At 40.2% G+C, this 13497-nt stretch overlaps 1 protein-coding gene across 1 annotated transcript in view; it reads left to right on the forward strand.

Moving 5' to 3' along the window:
• Nucleotides 1–13497, forward strand: part of ipo11 (importin 11) — an 86537-nt gene that overhangs the window by 56017 nt on the left and 17023 nt on the right. Inside the window, exons 23-29 of the mRNA XM_084024464.1 lie at nucleotides 3680–3759; nucleotides 3856–3936; nucleotides 5432–5527; nucleotides 5933–6046; nucleotides 6280–6401; nucleotides 10870–10965; nucleotides 13053–13137. Coding sequence (XP_083880590.1) covers nucleotides 3680–3759; nucleotides 3856–3936; nucleotides 5432–5527; nucleotides 5933–6046; nucleotides 6280–6401; nucleotides 10870–10965; nucleotides 13053–13137 — 674 coding nt within the window. The remainder of the gene's footprint in view (nucleotides 1–3679; nucleotides 3760–3855; nucleotides 3937–5431; nucleotides 5528–5932; nucleotides 6047–6279; nucleotides 6402–10869; nucleotides 10966–13052; nucleotides 13138–13497) is intronic.

Here is a 13497-nt window from a genome sequence, read left to right on the forward strand (position 1 = left end):
CTCCCCCTCCATGCTTCATGATGCACAAAAGTTATTTTATTTACACCCCAACTGGGTTTGTTGCCGCCTCGCTTTCACCCGGGATGATATGCCTCTGCCATGGTTTTTACGGCCCAGCAGGGAGCGGGAGGCAACGCTTGGTGAAACAGCTTCCTTCCCGCAGTGGGAACTCCAATTGGGGCTCAAGGACATAGTAAAAGAGCGCCCCTGGAGCACTCCCCTCCTCAGAGTTGTCATTTTAGACAGCTTTGCTGCTTGCACCGACCTCAATTTAGCGTGTACGTGAACTAATGTCCCCGTTGGTGCACCCTTGGTACTAGTTTTTTCGTCGTGACTGCACACCACAAATCTCTCTTTTTTTAATCCCAAGAACATAAGACTTCTTTCAGGTTGAGGGATTATACAGCTGGATGCCTTTTGCCTGCAACCCCATGCAGGGGACAGGGAGTCAAAGTCACGTTTGTTTTGTCCAGTTCCTGGATTTTAACCTTAGTTCCTTAAGCACAGGTGGAGCCCTCTACCTGATTAGCCAGCTACGCTCATGCAAATTGTCATTGGGCGAACACACGCTCGTGATTGGAGGAGATGATTACCCATAGAGTCCAGTAGAGGGCTCCGTCTGTGCTTATAGAACGAGGCTTACGATGTAGTAACCTTAGATTTGTTCACCTCCTCTGCAGGACTGCGGACCTGTCATGTTTCCTTATCTGATGACAGTGCGTGTCCTTGTTCACACACTGTTAAGTAATCTGTTTGCTTTATTCTTTAGAAACATGAGCAGCCTAGCTTGACCACAGGGAAGCATTTGTTGTAGTGGAGCTTTCATCTGTTCCTGTCTATTGATGTCTATCAGTACTGGGGCTACATGACAGTGGAAACATCAGAATGGTTGTTCTATTGCACATTGGATGACTTTTATAGACCATCACTCTTAATATGGACACGTTTCTAGCTGATTTTCATGTAGGCTGATTTGCTGAGTAAACAGACTTTAAATGCTTTATGTACCTGCACAAACAGCAGCATACATTACCGTCATTACCTTTCTGTGGCTGGCAGATGGCCTGAGAAGACATATTGGATACATCAACATTAATATCACCTGTATGAATCAGCATGGTTAGAGGGAGATGGTGTTTCATGGTAATTTGGTGTTTTAATGAACTCAAGTGTATTCTAAACTTTGGTTTTGGGAAAAGTGTTTGGAGCTGTGGGCATTTAGGATTCTCTACTATAGAATATCGATGCATTAGACTGACCAAATAAATAATGAAGGTGTTTCAGGTCTCCCAGTGCTGGATTTAGTATTTTCAGAAACCCATAAAAGATACTGTTAGGATCCAAGTGTGCATTGCTCAATGAGCCATATGTTTGACTGAAATCCATTCTATGTGTTTGTGTTGCCATATTTTTTTTTTTTAATAACTCCTGTAGTAGACATGAGAGGTTTGGTTACTGTTATTGCTGCTGCCTCACTGAACTCAAAATAATGGAAGAATGGAAAATAAGCTGAAGAGTGAATGAGGGAGAAATAAGAGAGCAAGCAAAATTGAAAGAGACATAACTTTATAGGCACATGTAAAGGTACCTAGCATGCATATTGGCGCTCTTTCCGCCACAAATTTTGAGATAAATACATTGAAGGGTCTAGTTTTGTTTTTGTTTCCCAAGTCTCAGACCTTACAGTTGTGTAGTAAAAAGAAAGGCAGACTTATTTCAGCTCCTGCCAGCAGCCAACAGCTTCAGAGCATCTCTGGCCAAAAAGAGAACTCACAAAAACTCCATTTACACAACTTGTTGGCTGCCATGGTTGACTTTTAATCAGTTATCCAAACACATTTTTGGCTGGTGATCCCTTTAAATGAAGAAATGTAGCCTCTCATCACAACAATGACAATCAGTCAACCAAACAGTGAGTTCTTCATTTTTGCAGAATATTAAGGGGCTCGTGGAGTAAAAGTATCCAGTGTATCACAAGAAAAAACTCAATTTGTCAGAAAACTTTTTTTCATCATCTGCTGAAATATATATGCATTTATGCATTGGCCTAAATATCGACGATGTCTGGCCCAATGTGTGCATGCGGAGAGGTAACTGCTATCCTGGGTGTTAGGATTAGCTACCCTGTCAACTTGTTTGAAGTAAACAACTATTACAGGTGTTAGAGTCAGCTACACTGTCGGCGCTTATTACTTTCAAATTATTCATGCAGGGTAGTCTCGGTTTATGTATAGATGTTATGTGTGACTGTTGAGGGGTGTTATTCTCGGCATGCGGGTGTGTGTGAGTCCTTCCATCAGCTGTCCCCCCACCCACTTTTCTTCCTCACGTCTTAATTCTCAGTGCGTTTGTCTGTATTTTAAAATCTCATGCTATGCTTTTCGAGGTGTTGGGATCTGTTACCATGTCGCCTTATATTACTGTCAAATCTATATCCTACCTGGTGTATGTTTAGGCCAACTGTCACTGTTCATGTCCTCCTCATTCTCATCATCTGCTCTGTCTGTAAGCAAACTCCGAGGTTTGAAACTCCTCTCGTTATGTTTTCATGTGGTCCTCCCCCGAACCCTGCCTCACAACACCGTAACTTCATCCTGTCCTCCTCTAACCCTCTTTTATTGGTTGAACTTTACTTCTGCTCCGCTGCTTCACGTAGTGAATACTTTTAAATTTGGCACCATTTGGGAAACAGTCTTTCTTCCTTCCCAACACATTTGCACGCAGAAACATACTAAGTGCTCTGTTTACAGTACATAATATCATATTAATATTCTGAGTGGCAAATTGTTCACTCAGTGTCCACTTCTGATTGCAACACCAAACCTATTACACACACACACACACACGGGCTATAAGTCAATTCTTTACACTCCATCCTGTGTATAATTTTCTGCCACTGGTGCAAAGTGTTATGTGTTTGGTAATGTTACCTTGAGGACATTTTCCCTCTTGATGCATTGCCATGTCTGTTCCAAATGCCTCATCTTTAACTTTTTCGGAGGGAGACATATTTGACGTTGCACTCGCTGAGCTTCTTGGAGCAAATGTGGTCATTAATGATGATCAAATGTTCAGGCCTCTTTAGTTTTCTTCTGCGTTTTTTTTTTTTCAGCTTGTTTCTGTCTCAACTGTTGAATTCATCCCTAGGTTAGGTCCCTATTTTGAAACTGATTGAATGTTGTTTCATGAGTTGTAACCTCTCCTCCTGCTGGTGTTTGAGTATAAACAAACACCCGTGTTTTCAAATCTTTAAAACGCACCACAGTGTGCACAAAATACTTTAGTAGACATGCAGCTTCACTTGGTCTGTTTTAACATGAACTAACACAGCAAAGGTCAAACAAACACCAGAGACAATGTAGAACATATATGATGCTGTGATAATGATGTTTAGCCTGTAGTTCTGTATAATTGGCTCTCACAACCTCTCATTAATGCTGGCAGATAAGCAGCCACTTGTGTATTTACTTTGAAGGCACATAAAGCTGTTGCTGCAGTGTTAATTTTTATTGCATAATGGGTGTAACACCACGTTAAAAAGGTGGTTTACCTACCTTGGTGTGTGCTACTATCTTCATCTTATAGGTTTACTCTGTTTTTTATCTATTCCTGCCTACATCCATTAGTCAAACATTTCTGTCCAATGTGTTAAATTGTAACACTGAATTTTCTGTTTCAGAGTTGAGCTCCGAGAACCTGCGCACCTGCTTTCAGATCGTTAATGCCTATTTATATTTGTCTGCCACAGACTTCCTGCAGGTGAGACACACACGAACACAATCTTCTATACTGGCATATAATCCTCATACATTGTGGACGGCTTCCCCATACTCATATAACTTCCCGCCCCCACAGAACTATGCAGAATCGTTGTGTCGAGCTTTCTGCAATCTGCTGAAAGACATCACGAATGAGGGACAGGTCCAAGTACTCAAGGTACTGTCAACTCCATCCCTCTCACATGCAGTACTGCTTATGTTACTTTTTTGTATTCTCTGTCTCTCTTTCCTCAGGGTTAATATATTCATTCTCCCCCCCCAAACTCAACAGCAATGCTCCTTTCCAGAAACATGACTCAAGATTATCCAAATAACTCATACTTAAAGAAATAAATGATAAATAGCACTGCAGTTAAGAATATGTAGTTTTGATTATGGGGTGAACTGTTCCTTTTAAATGCCACCAAAGATTGTTTTATTACTGGCAGATGTCATTTTCACCATCAAGCTGCAGTGGGCGTGATAAATTATGGGGAAGATCTTTTTTTTTTAAGTTGCCAATCTTGATTTAATGTCGGGAATTTACATTTAGTGTATATTGTTGTACATGACGGAGAGCACGTGCGTTGTTGGCACCTCTTCAGTCGTATATGTATGCAGAACAAAAATAACACCATAGAGCTTTAGCTCAATAAAGCTCAGTGGTATTACCTCACATCTGGCTCCTGCTAATCCTTTGTTCTGAGGAAAGGAGAGCCAGCAGACAATAAATCTGTCAACCTACACATGTGCACACAGCAGTTATCCTCACATGGGCACCTTGAGGACGGGAATGACAGAAACTGATATAGTATGTCTCTGTGCTTACAGTTTGGTCACTGACCTTTGAGTTAATTCTCATTTGAGGCTTTGATTTGCAAAAAAAAAATGCCATTTGTAATGTGACAGTGTTACATCATCATTTTGGTGGGGTCTGGATTAATGTCTTAGGCTAATCATGGGAAGCCTGATGACGATGGAATTATCTTTTATTGGAAGTCCCTGCTCTTCCAGATACGTTTTCATGATGTAAATATGACAGAGGTGTTTTTCTGAACATCATAGCAAGCCACATGTATTACTGAACCTCTCTAAAAAGGAAAAACCTTAGTGAAGGTAGGATTTATTGCAGTGCGACTGTATTTACAGTCACTGTCCTCTCTGTTAATAAAGGCAAATGGCCCAATAAATATATAAAATTGATAATTGAGTGCATGTCCACATACAGTATGTAAGAATGCTGACATGCATAGCAGAGTGCCTTTGTCACTCTATCTTATACTCTCAGATTTTTCTCTAGTCATGTCGTGGCTTTGTTTATTTGTTACTCCACTTAAACTGTTGAATTCAAGTATTCTGTTTTATGTCAGCTTTAAATTCTGACTGAGAGCTCATTTAAATTTCTTGGGAAATTAAAACTTAAGGGACTAACCTTGCCACATACTGTAGGTCAGCCCCTCAATTAAAAGGAGGGTTGTCTACACTCTTTTCCTATCTCTTGAAACAGCAGCTCCTGCTAACTCTCCTTTGCTTCCCCCTTTTTTTTTGCCACTTTTATCATTCTGTGTCTGACACTTCCTGTCTCTTTTGAAACATCGTTTGCGGTCAGTTCTCTCTGTTTTTCCTTACTACGACTACCAACTCTCATCCTCCCTCTCCCCATGTCTCGGCAGGTGGTAGAGATAGCGTTAAAGGTCAGCCCCGTACTGGGAGCCCACATGTTCCAGCCCCTGCTCCCAGCTGTCTTCAGAGGTATTGTGGACGGTGAGGTGAGTTTTACCAGAAAGTCTTGCACAGATCTGGAATGGAATTATATAAAAGGGGAAAACTGTAAAGAAGTGTTACATTGCTTCTGGCACATTTTCTCTCATTTTCAATGTTTTATTGAAAGGTTCAACATTTTACGTTATTAAGCCATATTCACTTAATAGGTTCCTGCTCCTGCATGTTCTCCCACTTTGCCCTTTTCTGCCATGTAAAAATTCATTCATATTGAGACTATAGTGGTATTTATTGATCATTCAGCTCAGATAAGTGTCACGGGCTGCCTTTCAAGGATTTTGCTGCATCAGTGGATCCTCTTTACCGTTTTCATGCATAATGTCCTAATGGCTTAATGTAAAAGCATTTTTTATCCACATATTCACATGGCTGTGTGTGTGTCCGTTGCACAGAGATATCCTGTGGTGATGTCCACCTACCTCGGAATCATGGGCCGGGTCCTGCTCCAAAACTCTAGTTTCTTCTCTTCCTTGCTCACTCAAATGGCCTCCGAGTGCAGCCAGAAGGTGAGACTTGATGTCGGCCCTTTATTTCTGTCGACTTAGCACGCTCTCTTTTTAAACGTGCCTGTTAAAAGGGAATCGTTGTGAACTAGAACAAGCATAATGAGCCAGTTAACTGCAAAAGCTCTCCTTTCTCTCTCTTTATAGATTTAATCTCCTCCTCCTTTCTTTCCGTTAACCCTTCGTATCTCTTGTTGTCCACCTCTCGTCCGTTACCTTTCCTCCCTCTTCATCAGGTGGACCAGTTGTTGGGCAGCGTGATAGAGATGTGGGTTGACCGCATGGACAACATCACCCAGCCAGAGAGGAGGAAGCTTTCGTCGCTGGCTCTGCTTTCCCTCCTCCCATCCGACAACAGGTGAGAAACATTTGTCTTTCATTTATCTGCAGATGGGGCTTTGAGCTGGGGAGAAATTGATAGCATCCACCCCGTCGGCACAGCCGACACAAGGGTGAATAAGGGGAGAGTGAAGAGACATATTATTTACTCAGCTTTTGTTTATCTTTATAGACTATAGCTTTTGGTATTATCCTTCTGTGGGAGGTCTGTGAGCTGCTGTTAAAGAGTTTTTTCTCTACATCCATAATTTGCTGCACAAAATCAACAAACTTAACCACAAATACATGCCAGTAATATTTGAAAGCCACAAAGCACACATATATGCACAGGTGTACACAGGCAGTGGGGTTTTTCAGACATACTATGGTGCTTTGAGCTTCTTATTTACTATCTCTCTGGACTAGTCTGTAATGAGATATGTGTTATTTTAACCTGTAAATGATCCGGTTTTATCAGGGGCAGGACACATCTGTGTACTTCTGTGAGTTCGTTTTGTGCGTCTACCTGTGCTTGTGTATGTGGGTGGGTGAATGTCAGTCATTCCTGTAAAGTGCTTTGGATAAAAGCGCTATATAAATGAGGCCATTTATGTGTGATTATTTAAATGTGTTGACCACAGCTAGTTGAATTGTTGTGGATCGTGGTGCTTAGAAACAACATCATGTGTGCATCTGTTGCCATTCCTTCCCAATTCACAATACAGCACTTAGCAGCACTTTAGGTTGAATCTCACTTTGAAAGTAATCTAAGTGGGACTCAAAGGGTGGCTCATTGAAAAGCTCTGTTCAATGTGCAGACATGTTGTCAGACACTCAACTTAAATCAACATGTTGTATTGTGAGATAAAGAATGTTCTTCTCTTGCCTTAGTCATCACACACCCGGCTGCTATTTACACCTAAATGTGTCAGGTAGGCTTACTAAGAAGAGCGAGTATCAAACGTCTTTAAAAAAAAAAAAAAAAAGAAAAGTTCTTCCCTTCAAAAGAGTTTCCCCATTTCATATTCTAAGGAAACTTCTCTTGAAGTGGTTCAGACGAGTCACTGTGGGGTTTAATGATAAACTTTTCTTGTGATGTCTCATCTCGCTGTGTGATGATGCATGTTTTTATCAAGATTTTGCGAAGCGCAGTTTTCTGCAATTGAGATATGGTAATCATAGACAGGCATGAAATCCTTTGTTACGCCCCCATCCTTGGACTCCAGCAGCAATCGGTTATGACAGCGTCGGCTGGTTAAGTGCTGCATGACAAATCAACTTTCTCCACACACAATCAGAATTCATTTTGAAAGAGGTCCATATCTTGTCCATATCTGCCCTTAATATAATTTTTGTCTTTCTATGCCTCCGCGCCGACGACAGCCTGTCGTTCTGTCCGTCTGGTCCATTCTCATGAACGTGATCCCTCGGGAACACCTTGAGCGTTTTTTTTTTCCAACTTGGCATGACCATCTACTTGGACTCTAATGAACTGATTAGATTTTTAGTAGTCAAGGTCACTGTGATCTTGTCCCACACCATGAACACGATGTCCATGAAACCATGAGGCTGTAAGTCTAGTTTTTCTATACATGTAGCGAAGAATGAAGTGACCTAGTCTCACAGAGCCAGACAACCTTACTTCACAGCACTCTGTCAGCACTGGAGAAACCTCTGACTCCACACATTATCATTCTGGTATAGGCCTCTTTTTTATATTTGTTTAAACCAATCAAAGTAATCTTGGGCGACACCCTTGCTGATACAATTTGTGGTGGATTATACCGACATATTGATTCAATATGTGGAGATGGATCTAAATTCGACTGCTAGCAGTCCTAATATACTGACAGCTTTTGCATATTCATTTTGTTTAAATGTGGATGTCAAGAGAAAATATAGACCCGTGTTATGCAGCAGCACAGGACAATGCACCAATTTTGTGTGTTGATTAGATTCACTTCTACTACTTTGTGAAACTTTTTTTGCAATCTAAGGGCACGAGAATGTTTAATTTTGTATTCAACATGCACAGCCGCGAGGCCATTTTCACAGAATACCTCTGTAGTCATCAGAAGCTGTTGTTCACCATTTGTTTTGTGATTGTGACACCGTTCATCATCACTGGCAGTTTGCTTGTCAATGGCAAAACAACAAGAACAAGGACTTTAAGGATATCAATATGCACATCTTTGTTGCCTGGTTTTGCTGTGCTCACATTTTGTCTAATCGTGATTATCACAGTGTCTTCTCAAAGTCGGTACTCAAGACACGTTTTGCCTCATCAAAGTTTCGGTTACTTCATATATTTGATCTGATTAGACTTGTCAAGCAACCCATGAAGACTAAGATAAATACCTCGCTGTAGCTTGCATATATGCACACTTGCACATGTATTCCTCTTTTTGCAAGCATGTAAATTAATACCAGTTAATCAAGCTCTTGGGAGATTGTGCTATTTTTTATCTTAAATTGTTAAAAACATAATTAAGAATCTATACATTTGAAATTCTTACTGTTTGTCAATAATTTCTCAGGACTGTGATTAGAATATTTGTCAATATCATAAGTAGCTTTGCTATGCATACTCCATACTTTCTATTTGCTAATGCAAGACTTGGAGGGAATTTGAAGGAATTTTACATAATCTATAGTCCTGTCACGAGTTTTGCACTCCACCAGCAGAGAACTTGTGCTATTTATTTAAACTTAATGATGCTCAACAGCATCAAATATAATTACTGGTGTTTATTTGAAATCCATTTTAGCTCAGCCTAAATGCATTCAATATTAGTGTCAGAGAATGTGACACTGCTTCTCTAAGGAGGAACGATTTTACCGCAAATATTTAATCTGTAAAGGCTGCTCAACACAGAAAGTATAAATGCTAAATGAACTCTTTTGGATTAACACAATGTGGGGAAGAAATGAACACTGAAAATGTCATTTTGAGTACAGCCTTCACAGGTCACTGTCCTTTGCCTCACCCTGCCTCCTTTTTGTTTGTTCTGTTAGGATGATAGAGAGGCCGTCTTTGCACACAGCCTGTCAACTTTCAGATCATGTATCCACTCGCACTGATTTGAATGGCAGGCACGAAGCAGCAAGCACTTGTCAGCCATTAGAAAATAATCACTGGAGAAATGGTGGGCTGGGTAGAATTAGAATTGACAGACATGTTAAAATGTGTGATGGGGATCTCTGCTATGAGGCTTGTATTCGGTTGTTTTGAAGGATGCCTCTTTGAGACTATTATTAGGAAATTGGGGGCAGAGGTATTCAGTGATGTATTTCACTCTCCCCGGATTTCAGCAGTGAAATGTTCCCGACTGAAAGGAAGAACGACTGAAAGTCAATAAAAAATTAACTATATAGTTTCTCTGACTTCTACTCGTTGCACACAATGTATGCTCATATATACTTTATCATATGCCAGAGTAGAGAATAGAATTATAATACACAGTCCGACTAGATGGAACCCCATATTGCTTAGAAACTATTTCAATCTTGATGCCAATATTTACAATATGAAAATATACTATATGCTACTGTAGAAGTATAAGAAATAAGAGACAGGTCTGTTTGCTGGCTGGGTTTGTATCTGTCATGAACTGATTTTTCAAATCTTTTGCCATACTTCATGCTCAGTGAACTTTCTGCAGCATGGCCTGGGGTCTACTGAACCAAGCACTTGAACTGAAAGAACCTTTGATGCATCAGTGCCCGTACCCACACTCGCTCTTTGTGCCTCTGTATTATTTTTCCTCTGTGCTTTTTATTCCCATTGACATGGGAAACCCCACTTCCTTTCTAGTGCTTTCGGAGAACGAGTAATAATTAATGCTGCTAGTCTCGAAGGCTGGGTGTTGCGAGGCAACATATTTTAAAGATCCCCGGTTCAGGGGGCCAAGACTCTGCAATGATTCTTATCTGGAAGAATCGCCTCAGTGGTTACGATAAAAAATGAGATTCAGCCCATGAGGCTGTGTGTAAAGACAGTAAGCCTCATTGATTTTTATTTTTCACACTTGACTGTGTAGACAATCAAGTAAAACAGCATTTATAGCTGGAAATCATCCCACATCTGTGACTGATCTATGCATTGCGAACCACTTTTTTTGTGGTACCATAAAAGTAGAGGAATCTTTTCAGCCTTTCAAACTTTAACAACGTCACAACGTTTTATTTTTTATTTTTGGTTGAAATGCATACAGATAGAACAATCTGGGAATGAGTTCTGTGATGTGAGTTGATAGATGGCATGTAGCCCCTTTTCTCTGCATTGACATAGTTTTGTTTTTTGGACATAAACTATTCACTTTCAGTGTCGCCAGGATTTAACCTCGTCTGTTGCTCTCTGGTGCTGCTCTTCATGACCATTTGCTTCTTTGGGACACATGCCTATCGTTCTATCTCTCTCTATTTCTCTCACTCATTCAAGCACACAAACATACAGTGATTGGGTTCATGATCTCATGAGTAATGAACCTGTGCCGTCTGTTTGTCAGTGTGATCCAGGACAAGTTCTGTGGCATCATCAACATCTCCGTTGAGGCTCTGCATGATGTAATGACGGAAGATACTGAAACAGGCACCTTCAAAGAGTAAGTATGCATGTTTTGTTACTCATTGAATGAGAAGGAAAAACAAATGCCTTTACACATTTTAAAAACTTCTGTCTGCTCAATGTATTCCATTTCTGGATGAATCTGATTTATGTTTTTAATTATCTTTTTTTTTTTTTTTACGGTATGTTGAATGCTTGAGATAAAATAAATAAATACATAAATAAATAAATAAATCAGTGCAACTGCGGATGTGCTGTTGAGTTGTTGCTTGGATTAATAAAAAACGAAATGCCTGGAAAAAGATTTTAAATGAATGCATCGAAAGCAGTCCTTTACTCATGGAGCAAGACAGTGTGCTGAAGAGGGCTGAGATCCAGTGTTGGACAGGACACGATTCTTTAGAAAAATAATGGACTGTGAAATGGCCCAGAAAACACACACTACTGTGGAAGGACACAATAACCACCCCCCTCAACCGTGACTCTGCTGTGCCCCATCACTCTCCTTAGCATAACCCCACCCCTAACAATATATAAAAAATTAGAGTTTCTGGCATCAGCAGTTCTGCTGCTCAATCAGTTGCTACAGCTGTTAAACGGTCAATATTGTTTTCATTGTCACAGCCACTGAGAAATGACTCATTTCACTGTTATAATTAGATTAATTCGGTCCATTAATATGAGACGGATGGTTGAATGATTCATCCCCATTCAAGCTTAGTGCTGAACCCGGAAGTTAGCCAGTTCAGGCAGGCGGAAGTCTCTGGTTGACCTGCATGGAGCAGTATTACATACTGTACTGCATAATCAACCCTCCATCATGCCCCCAGCATTTCAGAGCAGGGAATATAGTAATGCTTTTTTCTACTTTTTGTTTTAAACCAAGTTTTTGCCACTTAATTTTTTTTTAAACTTCAATCTCATGTTTTGTGGTGTCAAACATTTCAATCTTTTTATTTATTTTTTGCTTTACCCATGCTTTACCCTACAGTAGACACTTTTTCTCTGCTGCCAGAGTTGCTCAGAACCCTCCTAAAATGTGCCAGTGTAAAATTAACTGAGAAATTGTGTAGGTAGGTTGGAATAATTTATTCTTTATTAGCCAGTGATGTGTGAATTGTTTTGGTTCCCCATTGTGCCTCATGACAGAAAAAATGCATTTGTGGATGCATGTTTTATTCACTTTTTGTAAGTGCAATCATCTGAGACGGAAAGCAGTGGGCATTGTAATTTCCCTCCCTTCAATTTAAGAATTAAGTAAAGTTTCAAATAACCAGACTTCCCTTTTTATTTCTCTGTTGTCGTAAGTGGTTTGGATTATTCCTTTGTGTTGTGCAATAACAATGGAAGAAGTCCTTGCAGCCATGGATAAATTCAGTAAAATAACATGCCAGTTGGCTAGCAAATTTGGCATGACATTCCAGTGTTTTTGTAGAAACGCAGTCACTCATCTGAACTACACAATGTGTAGGATGATAAAGAATATGAAAAGAAATGTTTCAGTTCAGCAAAATGTAAGCTGCATACGTTTTAAAGGAAGTAAATGTGTGGCAGCAGAAACAAGACATCTTTTGACCAGCTGCTTATTTACATATTAAGCAGTTACAGATACAATGTGATCATTTTATCTCTGGCCACCTGATGAATACAAGTACAATAGTCCTTCCTTTGGTCACCACCCTCTGAGGGAAAAATCTGTCTCTAGTTGCTGGACACCAACTGAGTCTGACTGCAAAATTTGATCATTTGATTTAATTTCATTATTTAGAATTTAGTTAGAATTTCTGATCATGAATTACCAAGTGTCACATGTCAGAGTCTCTTAATGTGACGTTTGGGACTCCTCTACCTTATCTCCACTCACAATGAGGAGTAAGTAAAAGGACGGAGGAAATAAAAGGCGTTGCACATTTTGGACTGAGCACAAAGGTTTTGCTTGTAATTCTCTCTGCATGCTGATGAACCAATATGAATAGCAGGCCGAGCGGCGTGCTCGAGTGCCAGAGGGCTCAGCCTTTTTTTCTATGTGCCTGTGTGTGTGTGCTGCCGGTTCTGAAATTGCCTCCTACTGTGCAGGTTTATGTGTGGTTATTAATATTGTGTTGAATATTATTGTGTTTGCAGCTGCATGCTGATGAGCCATTTTGAGGAGCCCAAGTTGAGTGATGATGAGGAGCCACCAACTGAGCAGGACAAGAGGAAGAAACTGGTCAGTCAAATACACACACAAAAGCCTTTTGTTCTGTTCTTCTATTCTCATTTGATATTCTAGATGTATAGCCCCAATAATATAATGTTATGGAACATAATGTCCCTGTCCCTTAACAGTTCTCTCCCCTGTGGGATCTTTTATGCTACTCAGGTACTCGCAATACAAAATAACATCACTCGACTAAAATAAACCCAACCAGAAAATATGTATTTCTCCAGTAAGGAGAGAGGAAAGTGGTCATTTCAATCACTTGTTAGTCAAACAATTCCAAGCCACCACTCGGCTTCAATAGCTGCTATAGCTTTTCATGCAGCGCATCACATAATCACTCGTGTGTACATCTGCTGGATGCACACA

This window comes from Eutrigla gurnardus, assembly GCF_963514095.1.
Source record: "Eutrigla gurnardus genome assembly, chromosome: 13".
Taxonomy (NCBI): domain Eukaryota; kingdom Metazoa; phylum Chordata; class Actinopteri; order Perciformes; family Triglidae; genus Eutrigla; species Eutrigla gurnardus.